The sequence below is a fragment of the Mobula hypostoma genome, chromosome 6 (genome assembly GCF_963921235.1).
Source record: "Mobula hypostoma chromosome 6, sMobHyp1.1, whole genome shotgun sequence".
Classification (NCBI taxonomy): domain Eukaryota; kingdom Metazoa; phylum Chordata; class Chondrichthyes; order Myliobatiformes; family Myliobatidae; genus Mobula; species Mobula hypostoma.
In genome coordinates this window covers 152,816,248-152,837,223 of record NC_086102.1, presented here as the reverse complement: position 1 = coordinate 152,837,223, position 20,976 = coordinate 152,816,248, and the positions used below count along the sequence as shown (strand labels likewise).

General features: G+C 39.8%; 2 protein-coding genes across 2 annotated transcripts; both read left to right on the top strand.

Moving 5' to 3' along the window:
• Window positions 1–1,135: 1,135 nt before the first annotated feature.
• On the top strand, window positions 1,136–8,746 carry LOC134348788 (ASNSD1 upstream open reading frame protein-like). The gene is made up of 4 exons (XM_063052591.1): window positions 1,136–1,309; window positions 5,275–5,328; window positions 6,813–6,888; window positions 8,608–8,746. Exons 1-4 carry the CDS (start codon window positions 1,136–1,138, stop codon window positions 8,670–8,672), a joined length of 369 nt encoding a protein of 122 aa, XP_062908661.1. The 3' UTR covers window positions 8,673–8,746.
• Window positions 8,723–15,626, top strand: asnsd1 (asparagine synthetase domain containing 1). Its single transcript, XM_063050079.1, has 3 exons — window positions 8,723–10,159; window positions 11,416–11,597; window positions 14,121–15,626. Exons 1-3 carry the CDS (start codon window positions 8,723–8,725, stop codon window positions 14,374–14,376), a joined length of 1,875 nt encoding a protein of 624 aa, XP_062906149.1. The 3' UTR covers window positions 14,377–15,626.
• Window positions 15,627–20,976: the final 5,350 nt, after the last annotated feature.

Here is a 20,976-nt window from a genome sequence, read left to right as displayed (position 1 = left end):
AGATTGTATTGGGTCTCAATATAATCTCAATCCTGGGTCTCAAGCTTGTATTGGGTCTCATTGCAACAGTACGGGAGGCCACAGACTGATAGGTGCGAGTGAGAGTGGGATAGAGAGTTAAAGTGACAGGGTATGAGAAACTTGAAATTCCTGCCCAGTATCCACAAGAGGGACTATATGGGCAGATCCATTGTGTCAATCTGTTCTAGCTCCACCAAAGTCATTGCTTCCTACCTGGAATCCATCTTCCTGGTTCAGGAATAGTTATAACTCCTCAACCGTCAGGCAATGAGGATAACTTCACTCAACTTTACTCACCCCATCACTGAAGTGTTCCCACAAACTATAGACCCACTTTCAAGGACTCTTCATCTCATGTTCTCCATAATATTTATTACTTATTATTAATATTTATTAATTTAAAAAAATTTGTAGAGTTTGTTGCCTTTTTCACATTGGTTGTTCGTCAATCCACTTAGCTCCAGGGCAACCCTGGGCTCATCTCATCAGAGATATTTCCTTTGTCCTATCCCTCCCATCTTCTTGGCAACTTAAAAGCAATAGAAATTATGCTCATTCATAATTCTGATGGAGTTTCAGCTTGAAACATCAACTGTGTTCCTCTTTCCACAGATGTGGTCTGATCTGCTAAGTGTTCCAGCATTTTCTGTTTCTTTTAAATTTCAGATTTTCAGTTCCTCTGGTTCTGTTGATTTTTATTTAACACTTGATCTTTTATATTTTGATTGTTTCAAATAAAATAAAAATGTGTTCCATGAACTTAATATTTTATATATCTTACATTTTTACATTCAAATCTAAGAATGATTAAGAAGCAGGCTGAGATAAAATGATTGACAAGTATCTATATACACATAAATTTACATAACTTACATAATTATATTTACATAATTTACATATATATATATACTGTATATACACACACACACACTGCTTGATCCGCTGAATTTTTCCAGAATTTGTTTTTGGTGGATACACAACACATTTTAGTTTCCATTTCCACAATAACATAAATTTGTAATTTGCGTTGATTGTGGCAGAGATTTTCTGCTCGCCCGAAATCCAGTTCTGCTTCAGTCGAGTCACTGCAGCGAGAGCTGAGCATTCCGAGGTAATGCCTCCTCCAGCCCTGCTGATCGCCGAGAGCGCTGTGGAGATCTCCCAGCGCCTCCACCGCGCTTGGTCTCCGTGCCGTCAATTACTTCCGGGAGTCTCACATGGGAGTGGGAGCAGGAGGTGGCTGTGTGGGGTGATGGAGTCATTTCGGAAGGAAGAGTTAAATAAGCAGGTACGATTCCCACCCGTGTATCCTGGTCACCAAAATTAAGGACTGGGTCGGAGCACCTCTCCCCTGAGAAGTCCGTTGTGATGCAGGGTTGTAAACTGCTTTCAACGAACACTCTGCGGGTCGAGCAGCATCTATGAAAAATATTAGATCACAGTACGGCCGCTCTGCCCAAGATGTTGTGCCGATCCTTAACCTACTCCACGACCAACCTATATGTCCCATACCCTCCATTTTTCTTTCATCCACGTGCCTATCAAAGAGCCCCTAGGACCGGGTTTAGGGTTGAGAGAATGTTGTTCGTTTATTTTTGCCAGAGGCAGGTAGTACATCATGAAACGAATTTAAGTGTACCTTGAAAGTAAACATCAGGCATCAAAAATTAGGATATGATTTGATACTTAATAGATTTGATTTTACAACACATTAAATGTCTGAAAAATATTACTGATTGCAAAACTATTTTAGGTTTTAAGTTTAAACACTTTCCTGTATGGGGAAAGGGATTGTCAACATTTCAGGTTGATATTGTGCATCAGGACTGTCTACCACTTTTACTCCACAGACGGTGCTTGACTTGCTGAGTTCCTTCAGCAGACTATTCATTGGTCCAGGTTACAGCATCTTCTGTCTCCATTGCAAACTGTTTTGTCTGAGCATCAAAACATTGCAGATACTACAAATCTGAGATAAAAACAGCAAATACTGGAACACACAGCAGGTCAGGCAACATTTGTGAAAAGAGGGACAGGTTAAAGTTTCAGGTGGAACAGCCTTGGTCCTTTTTTTTTATTGCTCTAGAATCCAGCGTCTTCAGTCTCAAAATTCAAAGTAAATTTATTTTCAAAGTACATACACAACCCAGAGAATTACTTTCTTTTAGGCATTTATGGGGAAAAAGAAATACAGTAGAATTTTATGAAAACTGTACATAGACAAAGACTGACAAACAACTCAAGTGCAAAAGAAGACAAACTGTGTAAATAAAAATAATACTGAGAACAATAGTGAATTGTAAAGAGTCCTTGAAAGTCTGTAGGTCATAGAATCAGATCAAAGTATTGTTGAGTGAATTTACCAACGCCTTTTCAGAGTTTGATGCTTGTGGGATAGTAGCTGTTCCTGAGCCTGGTGGTGCAGAACCTAAAGTTTGCTAGAATTAGCAAACAGGATTTGAAATTGAACGATGTAAAGTAAAATTAAGAGAAATGAATAACTGGTCATTGAGGTTTCTATGGCTGGAAAGAGAACACTTTTAGGAAGGGAATTTTGAAATTGGGGCCTGGATTAGCTCTAAACACGTTTAGTAATGGGGGGAAATTTGGGAATGCATTGGAGTGAAGAATGCAAATAGTTGCAGAAGGTTTGGAACTGGAATAGAAAATCAAGAAAGGATTGGAATACAGAGATTTTAAAAGTCTAAATTGAAGGTGTTTCTTAAGTTTGAACCCTCAGTGTTGTTCAAATGGGCATTTGTATTTTTCCTAGCCATATGCTTGTGGGTCAATTTTCTGTTAATAATAGTAGTCATACTTTGTGAGAATTCCATCAATAGGCAGCTTCTAGAAATTTATATTTTGGATTTCTGATTAAGGGGAGTATTAGTGTTTCATAGCAATGAATAATTGTATTAGCTTTCACTTTAAAAGAATTGTTTGGATTTTCTGAAAAATGCCACAATCCAACATGAAACTGTTAGCATTTCCTCATGTGTTCCATAGTCTCGAACTTTGTCATTGCTGATTACTAGTGACTTTCTTGGTGGATTTGCAGTGATAGAACACTTTTCTGAAGTTTTCCTAGAAAATCTGCCCGTACAAGATTTGCAGGTGTAAAGTACAGCAACTCCACCATTTCAACAGAGATGAGTGGAGCTGAGGAAGAGAGGAACATTTCATGGAGCTTATTATTTTGATAACTCGGTTGAAAATTTAAATAATGCATCCTCACATTTTTAATTGTTAAATTGTCTATTGTTTCATTTCTAACATTTAATGGTATGATTAATTTTAATGTTTTAACTATTTTGTGGGTGTTTTGCATGTCATATATCCAGTTTATGTCCAAAAGGCCCTGCAATCTGCAGGACTATGCCAAACAGGTTGGAGGTGATTTGCAGGACCAAGTTACCTGTGAAAAATCCACTCAGGGTTATTATAGACTTATGCCAGTGGGGTAAACAGTGAGTGTAAATACTGCTGTGAAATACAGGTCAATACATTGTAGTTCTGCTATAACACAATAATTGTGCTATAAAGACAATTGTATCAATGGGGGAAAAACAGGGTTAAGGGCTAAAGCATTGTGGCTTGCAATAACAAGCTTACTTTCCCGAACGATTTTCAAATATCAAGATGTGCATTTTGTTTCTACAAGCTAAAAATACTAAGGGCTGTATGTTACATTGTTCCTTGCAGAAGTATTGATAGAAGTACTGTGAAATAAGGTTAACTGGAACAGGTCGGGAACAATTCATTTTGCTGCAATTAAGTGGTTGTCCCAATTAGTCGAAGTTTCATGGAAATAGTTAAAGGAGTATAAAAAAGACAAACTATCATTTAACTGAGTAGCAGATTATGTATTTAAATGAAACACAGAACATGTTAGAACACTATAAATAGTACTGTGTGTGTTGGTGTGTGCCATACTCTGCCAGAGCCTTGGTGACCACTTTTTCGAGTGGTTGTCTTGGAGGAAAGATTCTGTGAGTGGTCCCCCACATCCTTCTCACAGCGCAGTGTTTTTTTTACAAAGCCGAGTTGCGAGCTCGACCCAACAGAGATGGAAAGCGTGCCCGGGAGTGGCCTGACTGGACTCGAACTTGGGAATCTTCGCTCCGGAGTCTGGCGCTGATGTCACTGCGCCACCAGCCACCATCAATAGTACTACAAAATAATATAAAATAAATAATATAAGTATATATTAGTTCCTATTAGTTATCGACAGAGGAATTACACTGCTGTGTTCTTTTGATTGACTACAGTAACAAAATCAGTGCGGATAGATAATGGAATGTTTTCTACAATTTTTGATGACTGCATCCATCAAACCTTTATTTTCATTGTAACATCATAGATGATTGTCGATACTTTCAAATGCTTCATAGTTTCTAACTTGAAGTAGTGACATCATTTCATTTTCACTCCTGGCCATTTCTGGCATCTCGAAGCCTGAATGCTTGAAACTGCAGTGAGCAAAATTGTTCTGAGTTGTCTTACTGCTTATTTCTCGTCAACTATCAGTGACAAAAATTGCTGTTTTTGAACACAAGCACATGCTACTGACGCTATTTTAAAAACTCTTCGCTCTAAGCACAGTGTAGGGTCTTAACAGCTACACAAGTGCACATGCCTGATGCTAGCTAGAAACTTCAGCAACATTCTCCTGCCCCAATTAAATGGCATAATGTCCCAAATAAACATAGGGTATCCCAGTTATTTTCTCGATTAGTTTGTTCTTTAAAAGTTGTCTCAAATAAGCGGCTGCCCCAATTAATCAATGGCCCAATTAACCAGAATCCACTGGAATTGCTGCTTAATTTTCAGTGCCTACCTGTGATAAAACTAGCAGTCTGTGCTTTAAGAGACAATGGTGGATTTGTAAAGGTGTTAAAGCTTATTGGGAGAAAGCAGGAGAATGGGTTTGGAGGAAATAATAAATCAGCAATGAGTAGATTTGAAGGGCCGAATAGACCTATTCTGATATAATGGTCTGATAACTGCAGGGAGGTTACAGGCAAACAGGTTTTTCTTCCAAGACAGCAGATTTGTTCTGCCTGTCAATTTCTAAGGAAATTCTTAAAGTGGTTCTCTAGTTCTTGTTTGAATCAATTCAGCCAGCAAATAAAACACGTATTATTATCAGAACTAGCTGGATTCCAAAGAGAACTCCAAAGCTAAATTGCAACATGCCTGCGTATTTTTTTTCCAAATGCCTTTCCAATGTGCAATATCATTTTGTTTTTATAGATAAAGGAACAAATTGTTCTCATTGATGAACTCTCCAACTTGAAGAAAAATCGGGTAAGTTGCCTGTAACCAAGACACTTTCCTGTAACTAGTGACGCTTAAATGGCATTAATGTTATCATAGAATCTTCTGTTGCTATTCACATCAGAATCAGGTTTATTATCACTGGAATGTGACATGAAATATGTTAACTTAGCAACAGCAGTTCAATGCAATGCAAAAAGAAAAAAATAAATAAGTCTGTGGTACTAAATATATATATAAATAGATTTAAAACTAGCACAAAGTAGAAATAATATATATAAAAAAAGTGATGTGGTGTTCCTGGGTTTAGAAATCATATGGCAGAGGGCAAGAAGCTGTTCTGATAGAGATTATACCCTACATTACCACTCTGTTGTAGCTGCTTTTGTACAACTTTCAGTTCTACTTCCCCAGCTTTTGCTGTTTCTTACATCCATCTAAATTGATTCTATTTCACAAATTTTCAATACTAAGCTTTTAACTTTGTACTGTAAGGGCCACCTTACCTTTTGTCATCTTGGCCTATTTCTTCTAGAGGTCACGCATCCTGTAAACTTCAGTTCCCAACCATGGTCACTTTACAGGCACACCTTTGGAATGCTGCCTATAAAATTATACACATTTATTTCTGTGTTGTTAATCTGCCTGTGGATTTATAAATATGATGTGCAATTAGCTGCAAATACTACTATTTTTGCCTTTTTTCTTTACTGTGACTCAAGTGAAGATAAACACATGCAGTGTACTGTCCTACACTGACGAGCTCTGGTTAATATTACCTGGTTTTTTTTTTGGTACCTTGTGCTATAACTTTGCCTTGCTCTTTACATTTTCCAAATTTCTCATCACCAGAATCAACACCTTGCCCACTACAAGCTAAAGTCTTAGGGTGATATATGATGTGCTCGTCATGTGAGTTAGTGCTGAATAGTGTTTGGCTACATGATCTTTCTGGATTGTGGAACAAACTCAGGGAGTCAGGAAGTTGGTTACTTTCCCAGCATAGGACCTAGTCTTGTTATCACAATTTGCATTGTGCTCAGTGATGGCTTCTGAGAGTTTCTTAATCTGATGCTTTGATTGCAAGTACATGATTAAATTGGATTACTAGAGATGATTGTTGCAATATACTTGTGTTGTTCAACTGATTCTTGCCACTTATCAGCCCAGAGTTTTGCTGCCTGCAGGGTTATATTCTAATAAATTGCATATTGGAAAAACACTCCAAGGTTATTGAATATCCATTTGTAATGGTAAATGTATTAGCACTGTGCATGCAGCTAATGGAATTTCCTTCAGAAATAGTGTAGAATAATTTCACAATAAACCAAATTTCCTTTATTTTATTTAAAGTTGGAAAGTAGTTCAAAATATGATTTGGTGAAAATGAAGGGAATAAAATTTAATAAAAACACTTTAATGAACCAAATGCATGCATAGAGCCAAATGCTTTGCTTTTTTAATACATTAATTGTTTCTCCTTTTTACAATAATTGTTAACCATTCTATTTCAGAAAGTTTATAAGCAGCAGCCGAATAGCTATATATTTTTTACAGCAGATCAAACACAGACTCTAAGTGAAAGTAAATGTAAGTTATTTATTTTGAAAGAATATTTTGTAAAATATGGTTGGTGAATCTGTTGTGTAAGTTATCAGATTCAACGTTTTTGTTTTCTATATTCATAAGAAGCTCTATTGTATTATTTCTGTATTAGACACTTAATCCTTCTATTTTTAATTTCCTTACTGATTTTCAAAACATGTTCCCTTTGCTTTGTCTATTAACTCGTGTTCATACTGGTCACCTTCATGAGTAGCAACACACATAAAAGTTGCTGGTGAACGCAGCAGGCCAGGCAGCATCTGTAGGAAGAGGTGCAGTCGACGTTTCAGGCCGAGACCCTTCGTCAGGACTAACTGAAGGAAGAGTGAGTAAGGGATTTGAAAGCTGGAGGGGGAGGGGGAGATGCAAAATGATAGGAGAAGACAGGAGGGGGAGGGATGGAGCCGAGAGCTGGACAGGTGATAGGCAGAAGGGGATACGAGAGGATCATGGGACAGGAGGTCCGGGAAGAAAGACGGGGGGGGGTGACCCAGAGGATGGGCAAGAGGTATATTCAGAGGGACAGAGGGAGAAAAAGGAGAGTGAGAGAAAGAATGTGTGCATAAAAAAGAGTAACAGATGGGGTACGAGGGGGAGGTGGGGCCTAGCGGAAGTTAGAGAAGTCAATGTTCATGCCATCAGGTTGGAGGCTACCCATACGGAATATAAGGTGTTGTTCCTCCAACCTGAGTGTGGCTTCATCTTTACAGTAGAGCCTCTGAATATACCTCTTGCCCATCCTCTGGGTCACCCCCCCCCCGTCTTTCTTCCCGGACCTCCTGTCCCATGATCCTCTCGTATCCCCTTCTGCCTATCACCTGTCCAGCTCTCGGCTCCATCCCTCCCCCTCCTGTCTTCTCCTATCATTTTGCATCTCCCCCTCCCCCTCCAGCTTTCAAATCCCTTACTCACTCTTCCTTCAGTTAGTCCTGACGAAGGGTCTCGGCCTGAAACGTCGACTGCACCTCTTCCTACAGATGCTGCCTGGCCTGCTGCGTTCACCAGCAACTTTTATGTGTGTTGCTTGAATTTCCAGCATCTGCAGAATTCCTGTTGTTTACCTTCATGAGTAGTATTTTATCTACATGGGTGGAATGAGGTCATTTAATAATATCCTTCTTCTTCTTCCATCTGTCAGAAACAAATAGCCATTGACAGTGCTTGTAAAATTCACCAACTTGTTACTCAGTGGTACTTTTTGTGTCAGATGGTTCTGAAACATGATGTGTGTCAAATTGGACATTTTAACAGAAAATTTAACTGTTATAGTTATACTTTTAGAACTTATTGGACTTTAAAAGCTTGAATGTGATTAAATATCCCAATCTGGAACAAACACTACTAAAATATTTGGCAAGAGAATTATTTTCTCCCAATTAATTAATTAACAATTATGAAGATATTAATAATATTATGATTGGTTACTAAATATATTTATTATTCTATCCATTATTCAATTCTTTTACCTATGAGGAGAAAATAATGCATGTTTTGCCTATTAATCATAAAGTTAATAAGATGGCAGTCTCTATCTTCAAAAGTTTTTTTAAAATTGGGTATTCTTAAAGCATGAGGAAGTTCAAATCAATTTGGTACTACTTTGAACCTTCTCTGGCAAAGCAAAACACAGCAGCCTTCACTTTCATAGCAAATTTAATACAAAGGACTCTCAAAGAATCTAATTATTGGTATGTAATTTTACAGGTTCCCTTGATGAGATGAGAAGGGAATACCAGGAATTGGAAAATACTGAGGAAGTGAAGAAGTAATGAACATTAGTGCTGTTGATTGACATGGATGGATAAATAAAAAGCATGAAATGTGTGGAATTTGCTGTATGTTAGTTTTGTCCCCCCAAAATGCTCCTGTTATTTTGGGAGAGGAAATGCTTGAATGCCTTCGACGAAGAGGTCCTAACTATAGTCAACAGTTATCCAAAGTGGTGCCTGATCTGGGCTATAGTTGTAGCTTTTCTGGTCATGTGCTGCATATGAGAGGAAGCCTAAATCCACAGCCCATGCAGGATGCTCAAGGAAATCTCCTCCTTTGGAATGGGGAGGTGTTTGGGGGTATTGAAATGAAACCTGAAGACAATGACACTCAGATTATTCTTCAGCATTTGTCTTCATGTTACAGTGAAGAAGACATTCTATCTGTCTTTTCAGCTATTCGAGGACCTTGGGCTTTTATCTATTACCAACCATCCACTCATTGTTTGTGGTTTGGTCGAGACTATTTTGGTCGCCGGAGTTTACTATGGCAGTTTAAAAATCCCTACCTTACTCTTGTATCAGTGAGTGCTTCTCTCCCAAACTGTCTAAATGTCCCTTGGTATGAGGTACCAGCACGTGGACTTTATAAAATTGACCTACAAAAACAGCCCAATCCCAGCTGTCTGGCACTAACGTGGTACCCTTGGAAACATGTTTCGACTGAATGTGAAATGGCTTCTCACTTACAAGCTCAGTTCAGTGAAGAACTTCCTAATTTTGTTTCTGTGCTTTTGAATGAATCAAGGATTTTCCTCAGAGCCCCCATCATTCCTATGAATTGCAGTATTCCAGATCCATGTACAGAAAGTAATTATTCTGCAAGAAATTTGACAAATGTTGACATGTGTCTTTCAGATGAACACAAGAAAAAAATTGTTCATCAATTTATTGATATTTTGAATGAATCTGTTAGACGACGAGTGCTTTTTTTACCAAGGAACCTAAATCCATCTGATTGTGCAGTGCATAAAATGAATTCTGATAAAGCAAAAGTAGCAATTCTTTTTTCTGGAGGTGTTGATTCTATGGTCCTCTCTGCCTTGGCTGACCGACATGTTCCTGCAGATGAACCTATTGACTTACTGAATGTAGCCTTTGAGCAGCGAGAAAGGAAAATGCAAAAAATCTCAAAGAAAAAGCAGCGACAAAACAATACTGCTGATGCATCAGAAATGGAGACTTCAAAAAATGACAGTGTTACTATTAAGGAGAAAACTGCTTTTAATGTGCCTGATCGGATCACTGGCCAGGCTGGTTTAAAAGAATTACAAATTATAAATCCTTCCAGACATTGGAATTTTGTAGAAATCAATATCACATTAGAAGAGCTGAAAGAAATGAGACAACACCGGATTAGCCATTTGGTACAACCCCTGGACACTGTTTTGGATGACAGCATTGGCTGTGCGGTATGGTTTGCAGCAAGAGGTATTGGTATTAACACCAGCAATGAAGACATCCAGCAGTATATCAGCACTGCTAAGGTGAGGAGTTAAATTCTTAAAGTTTTATTTTTGCACACACTATTTGGAGTATAAACATTGATCAGATGCATATTTTAATGAAGAAGTCATTGTTGTTTATTACTTAACTGCATTTAAATAGAATGGCAGAGTCAGGATTAATATTACTGCATATATACATATATATATGTGTGTGTATAAAATAGTTAAATGAGTAGTGCAAATCATATAAATAAGTAAGTTTTGAAGTCGTGTTCATGGTTTCAATGTCCATTCAGAAATCGGATGGCAGAAGGGAAGAAGCTGTTCTTGAATTACCGAGTGTGTCCTTGCGCCTCTCTTACCTCCTTCCTGAGGGTAGCAATGAGAATAAGGCTTGACCTGGGTGTTGTAACTTCCCTGAAAAGCACATTCAAGTACCCTCACTTTAAAATAATTCTAACCTCAACTGTGGCCTGACGTAGAAATAGAATTGGAATAAATTGGTTGAGTACTTTTGCGCTTAGAACACATATTGTTGTCTTCTGCAGATTTCCCATTGTTTTTCAAAAACCACATTTCCTGGTGTAAGGTTACCTTTGGACCTTTAAAAACTTTACATCCTGTAAGGTTGAGTTGATCTACTACTAAGTCCTATGTTGCTGCTGACCTAATCTCTTCTGATTTCTTATCCCTGCATTCATTAGTCAGTGATCTTTTCTCTTAAGTTGTAGTTATCCTTATTGTGATATTTTTGCTTCCATCTCTTATTGTATACCCACGTATCCTTAAAGCAAATGCTGCTTGTTTTGAAGTACCTTTACTTTCTATCTTATGAATTTTTAACCAACTTCTGCATTCTATTTATTTTCCAAATGCCTCCAAGTACGGAGTCACATTGATCTTTGCCCGTAACACAGACCACAAATTATTGTAAATGATAAAAATATGAACTAAAAACAGAAAATGCTGTAAACATTAATCAGATTAATGTTTACCCAATGTCCTGACGAAGGGTCTCAGCCCGAAACGTCGACTGTACCTCTTCCTAGAGATGCTGCCTGGCCTGCTGCATTCACCAGCAACTTTTATGTGTGTTGCTTGAATTTCCAGCATCTGCAGATTTCCTTGTGTTAATGTTAACCCAGTTATGTTAGAATTAACTTCTGTTTGAAATGTAATACTTTGTTAACTTAAGCTGTATTAACCAAAATTGGTTTTGGGTAGTACATTGCGTTTTCATTTAACTGGTGTTAGCAGGCTTGGGAATGAAAAGCTGTATAAATATTTGCTTCTAGGTGGTGTTGACTGGGATTGGCGCTGATGAACAACTTGCAGGTTACTCCCGTCACCGCATCCGCTACAAAACATCAGGATTTGAAGGCCTGGTCAAAGAACTGGAGATGGAACTTGATCGCATCTCCTCACGTAATCTTGGAAGAGACGACAGAGTCATTGGTGACCACGGGAAAGAAGCAAGGTGATGGGAAATGGTGAAGTGATGGGGGTGCTGGAGACATTACTGGAAGTTTGAGAAATTGATGTTCATGCCATGAGGCTGGAGGCTACCCAGATGGAATACAAGATGTTGTTCCTCCAACCGAAGTGTGGCCTTATCCTGACAGTGGAGTAGGCCATGGATGGACATACCAGAATGGGAATGGGAAGTGGAATTAAAATGGGTGGCCACTGGGAGATCCTGCTTGTTCTGACGGATGGAGTGTAAATGCTCGGCGAAGTAGCCTCCCAGTCTATGTCGTGCTTCACCAGTATATGAGTTGCCACACTGGGAGCACTGGACACAGTATATAACCCCAACAGACTCACAGGTGAGGTGTGGCCTCTCCTGGAAGGACTGTCTGGGGCACTGAATGGTAGTGAGAGAGGAGGTGTAGGGGCAGGTGAAGCACTTGTTCCGCTTGCAAAAATCGTGATACTGTTCAGGTTGATTCATAAGACTGGGAAAAAGAAAAATATTTAGTTTTGAGCTTCAGATAAGGTGAGGAGAAGATGCACAAGAGCAAGTGAGTATCCATGAATGAAGACAGGGTTGTCAAGGGGAAATATGTGCTGTCCTCTGGTCAAATGGTTAAAGAGGACAGATGGAGAGTGATATTACAAACAAAGTAACTTTAATGTCTTGCAGGGGTGTGGGATATGCATTAAAGTAAAATTTTGCTATAGGAGAAAGAAAAACTGAGCTAATATCTTACATACATTACAGAAGACATGACCAGTTCTGATGAAGGAGAGAATAAGTGAGTTGCCTGAAAATTTTTAAAAAAAAACTGCAGGTGCTGGAAATCTTAAATTAATTACTTGAAGATGGAAAATTCATTATTGAGTCTGGAAGGTTACATTGGAATTGGTTTATTATTGTCACGTGTACTAAGGAAGAGTGAAAATGTCTTGCGTACTGTTAATGCAGAGCAATTCCTTACTCAGTGTATCAAGGTAGCGCAAGGTAAAATAGGAGGTTGTCAGAGTGGATGGTGACATACCAATCCTCTTCAAAACATGCAGTTCAGGTCTTTCAGAAGGGATATGCTGTCGTCAGAAATGGGTGCTGTTCCGCAGGCTTCCATTGGGCCTAGTTATGTCAGTGAAAGGCAACTTTAATTCTCCCTATCAATCTGGTTCTCAAATTTTTCACAGCTTTCATACTTGGATTAAATGAATACAACTTAACCTTACATAATGAAGTAAACAATACTTGATAGCATAATAAGTAGCATTGATATGAGTGGATAGGCATAAGATCAGACTGCTGAATTCAACAGTATTAAGAAAGAAAGCTGGATGGAACTGCCATAGTCAGGAATTCAACCGGCATTGCCCGTTGAATAATGATAGGCCTTTGGGGCTAGAGATATGTCCAAATTAACACTGGTCCAAGTAAGCAAGGAGAAAAAAAACGTACAAGTTACAAAGCAACACACATCAAAGTTGCTGGTGAACGCAGCAGGCCAGGCAGCATCTGTAGGAAGAGGTGCAGTCGACGTTTCAGGCCGAGACCCTTCGTCAGGACTAACTGAAGGAAGAGTGAGTAAGGGATTACGTCAGGTCTCCCTCCTGACACATCCGTGTAAGCGGAACAAGTGCTACACATGCCCTTACACTTCCTCCCTTACCACCATTCAGGGCCCCAAACAGTCCTTCCAGGTGAGGCAACACTTCACCTGTGAGTCGACTGGGGTGATATACTGCGTCCGGTGCTCCCGATGTGGCCTTTTATATATTGGCGAGACCCGACGCAGACTGGGAGACCGCTTTGCTGAACATCTACGCTCTGTCCGCCAAAGAAAGCAGGATCTCCCAGTGGCCACACATTTTAATTCCACATCCCATTCCCATTCTGACATGCCTATCCACGGCCTCCTCTACTGTAAAGATGAAGCCACACTCAGGTTGGAGGAACAACACCTTATATTCCGTCTGGGTAGCCTCCAACCTGATGGCATGAACATCGACTTCTCTAACTTCCGCTAAGGCCCCACCTCCCCCTCGTACCCCGTCCGTTATTTATTTTTATGCACACATTCTTTCTCTACTCTCCTTTTTCTCCCTCTGTCCCTCTGAATATACCTCTTGCCCATCCTCTGGGTCCCCCCCCCCCCGTCTTTCTTCCCGGACCTCCTGTCCCATGATCCTCTCGTATCCCCTTTTGCCTATCACCTGTCTAGCTCTTGGCTCCATCCCTCCCCTTCCTGTCTTCTCCTATCAATTTGGATCTCTCCCTCCCCCTCCAACTTTCAAATCCCTTACTCACTCTTCCTTCAGTTAGTCCTGACGAAGGGTCTCGGCCTGAAACGTCGACTGCACCTCTTCCTACAGATGCTGCCTGGCCTGCTGCGTTCACCAGCAACTTTGATGTGTGTTGCTTGAATTTCCAGCATCTGCAGAATTCCTGTTGTTTGCGTACAAGTTACAAAATTACCAGGAAATTCTATTTGCCATTGGAATAAAAGTACTAAAAATAATTCTTGTATTTGTATCACTTCAGGTTTCCATTTTTGGATGAAGCTGTGGTTTCCTTTCTAAACTCACTTCCTGTGTGGGATAAAGCAGATTTGACTCTGCCTCATGGGATTGGCGAAAAGCTACTCCTGCGAATGGCTGCAAAAGAATTGGGCCTCTCGGCATCTGCCACTCTGCCAAAGAGAGCAATGCAGTTTGGATCTAGAATCTCAAAGATGGAAAATCATAAGGAAAAGGCCTCTGACAAATGTAGCAGATTACTGCAAAACATGGGGGATTAGTTGTCTTTGCTGTTTAACAGTAAATATTTACTCCATTAACTGAAAACACAGCAAAAATTGGAGGATTAGTTGTTTTTGCTTGAGACTTCTATTATAATACATAATTATGTAGTTAAGTGAATAATTTAAACAGGTGTTGAGATATTCTGGAATACTTGGTTGTTAAAAAAAGATAGGAGCATTTTTTATCTTTCAATATTTTTCCTTTCTCCAGTCAAGCAACCGGAAAATATTAGCTGCACCCTACTTCAAACTGATTTGGACAGAAAGTAATTAAATATGCTAAGGAAACTCCTTGAGGCTAAGGGAAGCAGTTGGTCTTATTCAGCAATGTGTGTGCCTTTACATTTGATTTGAATAAGTGCTAAATCTGGCACTTTGTTTTTAAATATGGTCAAGGTACCTCAATATTTTAATACATTAATGACATGGATATCCCAGTGAATTTCTAATAGAACTTACATATACATTTGGTATCTCTAATGTTACCTTTTAACATTAATGTCAGTTAATTGAGTGACCCAGTTTCATATTTCCACTGTTTAACAGATACAAGAAGAAAACATGGGGATTAAAAATATTCTCTGACACACAATTTGTGCTGGGAATTAAATGTAAGATTTCCAGCACTTACTGCTCTAACTAGTGTGCAAACTAGTGTTATATTGCTGAGTTTATTTTACAACTATTAGCTGTATTACTTTGCAATATTAATACAAATACTAATTTACAAAACCAATCGTGCATGAACTGTTGTTTTAGATATTGCAGAAGTAATCACAATATATTGGTGTTTGCCATTATTACATTGTGGAACTGACAAACATTAGTATTTATTCTGTTTGATCTGCACAACTTGGTCCTGATTCATCTGTTACCCACTGTTTGTAGTCTGCTGTTTCAACCTCATATTTTAGTTCTATCTTGTGAGCACATACTCAGGGTTTTTGGCTTGTACTGTCCGTTGAGCTCTCTCTGGTGAAGCAGATTTCAGGTAGATCCGTGCCCTTTGTACCTGGTTCCGTGTGGCCTGCATGTTTATCTGTCCTTAAAGATAATGGAAGTTTCATGTAGATGTGTAGAAATACCGAATCATTTATGGGCAATTCAGCATACCTTTGCAGGTCCCACTCTACAACTTTAATTGGAGTGAGCCAAAATCAATAATTTACATGAACTTCAGCTTCTTATGAACTTATGACACTATCATTTCTGAAAATCTTGTGTAAAGGTACATTAAGTCTGAGTGAGTTTCAGTGATATACAGCAGGGGTCCCCAACCTTTCTCGCACTGCGGACCGGTTTAATATTTACAATAATCTTGTTGACCAGCCGACCGGGGCTGGGGGCGGTGGGGGGGCGTGTAGGGTTGCCAGCGGACAAGAGTAGCAGTCAAATACATTGAGTTTACCCCAAGAAAGACTACAATGACCATGAAGCCTTGCGCGGGCACCAGTGCGCATGCATGACCTACTGATATCCCCCCCCCCCCACAAATCGTTTTCGGCGGTTCTGTTCGGGGGGGGGTGTTAATCATGACCAGAATATAGGTGATAAGTGGTTAATATACTCAATTTCGTTTCTAAAAGGGTTTATCTAACGAATTTAATATTAAACACACAGTGCATATTTTCCACGCATGAATATAGTGATAAGTCAATTATCAGGGGAGCTTCAAGTAAGTGTTGAACGAACTTCCAGTAGAAGTGACAGAAGCAGGTTCGATATTATTATTTAAAGAAAAATTGGATAGGTATGTGGACAGGAAAGGAATGGAGGGTTATGGGCTGAGTGCAGGTTGGTGGGACTAGGTGAGAGTAGCGTTCAGCGCAGACTAGAAGAGCAGAGATCGCCTGTTTCCATGCTGTAGTTATTCTATGGTTATATAAGTCAGTCAATAGCGTTTTAAGTAACGTTTGGATATTAAACACACAGCACATATTTTCTCCGTATGAACATAATAAAATCATTGCAACACACCAATATCGCTGAATCAGTGGGAGTCCTGGGCTTGCTTCCCCGCAACAAGACGGTCCTATCGAGGGGTGATGGGAGACAGCGATACTCGAACGGGGTTCCTTATGTCCAGTCTATTCTGCAATTTAATTTTCGTTGCATTCATTGCAGAGATATGTTGGAAATGAAAGCAACGTTTTCCGTGCTTTCGTGGCTATCTCAGGATATTCAGCTTTGACTTTGATCCAGAATGCCGGCAGAGATGTTATGTCAAACATACTTCTCAGCCCGTCGTCATTTGCAAGCTCGAGGAGTTGATCTTCCCGCGCTGACATGGAAGATGGGTAATGACCTCACGTGCGTTCAAGTTCAATAGTGCATGGCAGGGAATGAGGAAAGGTGCAGCTGACTCATAGCGCCAAATCATATAGTTTCCTCGCGGCCCGGTAGCATACGCTTTGCGGCCCGGTGGTTGGGGACCGCTGATATACAGGTTGAGCACCCCTTATCCGAAATTCCGAAATCCAAAAATTTTTTGAGTGTTGACATGAGATCACAAATGGAAAATTCCACAAAGTGCTGGGAAGGTTCTCAGGTGCTGCACAGGTCTCTGCCCACACAGACAGTTCTGGGAAGTGACCTGTTATATATAATGAACAGGAATTAATAGGAAAACACTGCATAAAGTGAAAAATGAAGACTTGATCGTGTATTGAAGGAATGGATTCATCCATAGTCATAGTCATACTTTATTGATCCCGAGGGAAATTGGTTTTTGTTACAGTTGTACCATAAATAATTAAATAGTAATATGTAAATTATGCCAGAAAATGTCCAGGACCAGCCTGTTGGCTCAGGGCGTCTGACCCTCCAAGGGAGGAGTTGTAAAGTTTGATGGCCACAGGCAGGAATGACTTCCTATGATGCTCAGTGTTGCATCTCAGTGGAATGAGTCTCTGGCTGAATGTACTCCTCAACACATGCCATTTGACGGTTTGTTGATCATGAAACAAGCAAAAGATCTATCACAACGCACTGAACATTGAAGGTAATTGAATATTCAGCAAACCAGTTGCAAAAATTTCAGAATAGGCACAGCATTAAATTTTTAAAGATTTGTGGTGATAAGACATCGACTAATCATGAAGCAACAAATAAATCCATTGATAAGTTTGTCAAGATCACTACTGATGAAAATCGTACACTGAACTGCTGCATTAGTGCAAATGTGTAATGAACAAGTGTATGACAAAGATTGTGTACTGATAGCACATAAATTCAGAGTCACGGATAATGGAAATGCTGCCCAGCCACTGATTGCCCACCTGTATAGGCAAGGTAATGATGGTTCAATCTGCACACTACTGTTTCATGCACAAAATATTTTATAAAACTATCTTCAGGGTATATGTCTAAGCTGTATATGTAGTGTACATGGATTTTGTGTTTAGACTTGGGTCCCGTCCAAAGCTATCTCATTATAGATGCAATTATTCCAAAATCTGAAAAAAAACCCAAAACACTTACTGGCCCCAAGCATTTTGAATAAGGGGTACTCAACCTGTACCAATTTTTAACTGCTGTTTAGACCATAAGAGATAGCAGAATTAGGCCATTTGGCCTGTCGAATCTTCTCCACCATTTCATCATGGTTGATCTAATTTTCCTCAGTCCCAATCTCCTGCCTTCTCCCCATATCCCATAATACTTGACCAATCAAGAATCTAACAATCTCTTCCCTAAATATACATAAAGACTTAGCCTCCACAGCTGCCTGTGGCAAAGAACTCCACAGATTCATCACTGTCTAGCTATCACCATTTGACAGGTTTCAATGAGGTTACCCCTTATTCTTCTGAGTTCCAGTGAACACAGGCCTAGAGCCATCAAACGCTCCTCATATGACAAGTCATTCAATCCTGGAATCATTTTCATGAAGTTCCTTTGAACCCTCTCCAGTTTCAGAACATCCTTTCTAAGATGAGTGGCCCAAACCTGCTCACTATACTCCCAAGTGAGGTCTCACCAGTGCTTTATATCCCTGAATTAATATATTCTAGTCCTCTTGAAATGAATACAAACATTGCATTTGCCTTTGACTCACCCTGCAAATTAACCTTTAGGGAATGCTGCACAAGGACTCCCAAGTCCCTTTGTGCCACAGTTTTTTTCCTGCATTTTCTTTCCATTTAGAAAATAGTCAATCCTTTCATTTCTTCTACCAAATTGCATGATCATACACTTTTCAATATTGTATTCCATCTGCCACTTCTTTGTCCATTCTCCTGTCGCCTCTTTACTTTCTCAAAACTACCTGCCCTTCCACTGATCTTCATATCATCCGCAAACTTTGTAACCATAAAACATAGGAGCAGAATTAGGCTATTCAGCCCATTGAGTTTGCTCCACCATTACATTATGGCTGATTCTAGATCCCACTCAAACCCATATTTCTGCCTTCTTGCCACAAATTCATTACTTGCTAGCCAAAAAATTCCTCCTTACCTACATTCTAAAAGGCCACCCGTCAATTTTGAGGCTGTGCCCTCTAGTTCTGGATAGCCCCACCAAAGGAAACAATCTTCACATCCACCTAGCTAGTCCTTCCAACATTCGGTAGGTTGCAATGAGATCCTCACGCATTCTTCTAAATTCCAGTGAGTGCAGGCCTAAAGCTGCCAAATGCACTTCATATGTTAACTCCTTCATTCCCAGAATCATCCTTATGACCTTCCTCTGGACTTTCCAATGACAACACATCCTTCTGAGATACGGCACCCAAAACTGTTGACAATATTCCAAGTGCGGCCTGACTAATGTCTTATAAAGGCTCAGCATTATCTCCTTTTATATTTTATTCTCCTTGAAATAAATGCCAACATCGCATTTACCTTATTTACCACATACTCAACTTGTAAATTAAACTTTTGGAGTCTTGCATGAGGACTCCAAAGTCCCTCTGTACCTCTGATGTTTGAACCTTCTCATTTAGAGAATAGTCTGCAGTATTGTTACTTTTACCAAAATGCATTATCATTCATTTCCCAACACTGTATTCCATCTCCCACTTTTTTGCCCATTCTTCCAATTTGTCGAAATCCTGCTGCAATGTCTTTGCTTCCTCAGCACTATCTACCCCTCCATCTATCTTTGTATCATCCACAAATTTTGCCACAAAAACATCAATTCCATTATCCAAATCATTGACAAACTGTGAAAAGTAGCGGTCCCACTACTGACTCCCTAAGGAACACCACTAGCCACTGGTAACCAACCAGAAAAGGCCCCTTTTATTCCCACTCGCTGCCTCCTGCCTGGCAGTCATTCCTCTATCCAAGGCAGTATCTTTCCTGTAAACCATAGGATTCTATCTATGTTATTAATTCCATAATACAAATCATTGACATACAACAAAAAGAGCCGGTCCCAACACAGACACCTGTGGAACACCGTAGTCAATGGCAGCCAACCAGAAGTGGCTCCTTTTATTACCACTCTTTGCTTCCTGCCAATCAGCAACTGCTTTATCCATGCTAGAATCTTTCCTGTTATACCATGGGCTCATAACTTGTTAAGCAGCCTCATGTGTGGCACCTTGTCAAAGGCCTTCTGAAAATCCAAGTACACAACATCAACCGATTCTCCTTTGTCTATCCTCCTTGTTATTTCTTCGAAGAATTCCAACAGATTTGTCAGGCAAGATTTTCCCTTGAGGAAACCATGCAGACTACAACCTATTTTATCATGTATCTCCAAATACCGAGACCGCATCCTTAATAACCAACTGCAACATCTTCCCAACCATTAACTGGCCTATAGTTTCCTTTCTTCTGCCTCTCTCTTGTTGAAGAGTGGAGTGACATTTGCAATTTTCCAGTCTTCTGGAACTATTCCAGAATCCCGTGATTCTTGAAGGATCATTACTAAGGCAGAATCTCTTCACCCACCTCTTTCAGAACCCTGGGGTGTACGCCAGTTGGTCGAGGTGACTTCAGACCTTTCAGTTTCCCAAAAACCCTCTCCCTAGTAATGGTAACTTCAGACACTTCATGACCCCTGACACCAGAAACTTCCATCATACTGCTAGTGTCTTCCACAGTGAAGACTGATGCAAAATACTTATTCAGTTCGTCTGCCATTTCCTTGTCCCCCATTACTACCTCTCCAGCATTATTTTCCAGCTGTCCACACTCGTTTCTTTTACACTTTGTGTATTCAAAGTGTTACGTACCCCGTAACTGGGTTGCCAAACCAGCAGAAATGGATCACTCAGTTGGAGTCTGGAGTACTAGAACTAAGAAAGTTTTATTAAAGAAACAAGCAACACAGTAATCGAAAGGATAATAAATGCAACCGTTCAGTGATGATAAACACACATGTGCACAGAATTAAGATAACAGCATCAATCAAGCTCTATCGTTGTCTAGGGGTAAATGACCAATTTCAAAATGACTCAAAGTTCAGTCCAGTTTAGTAGTTCAGTTCGCAGTAATCGTTGCCATGGCGGTGGACAACGTGGGGGAAGAGAGAGATAGAATAGGAACAACTCATCATTCAGAACGGCTTCACTCACAGACCGGCGATAAGGCTCACAAACAGCTTTTGGGCGGGTCCTTGGTGATGTCACCTGAGGTCACCGACTGT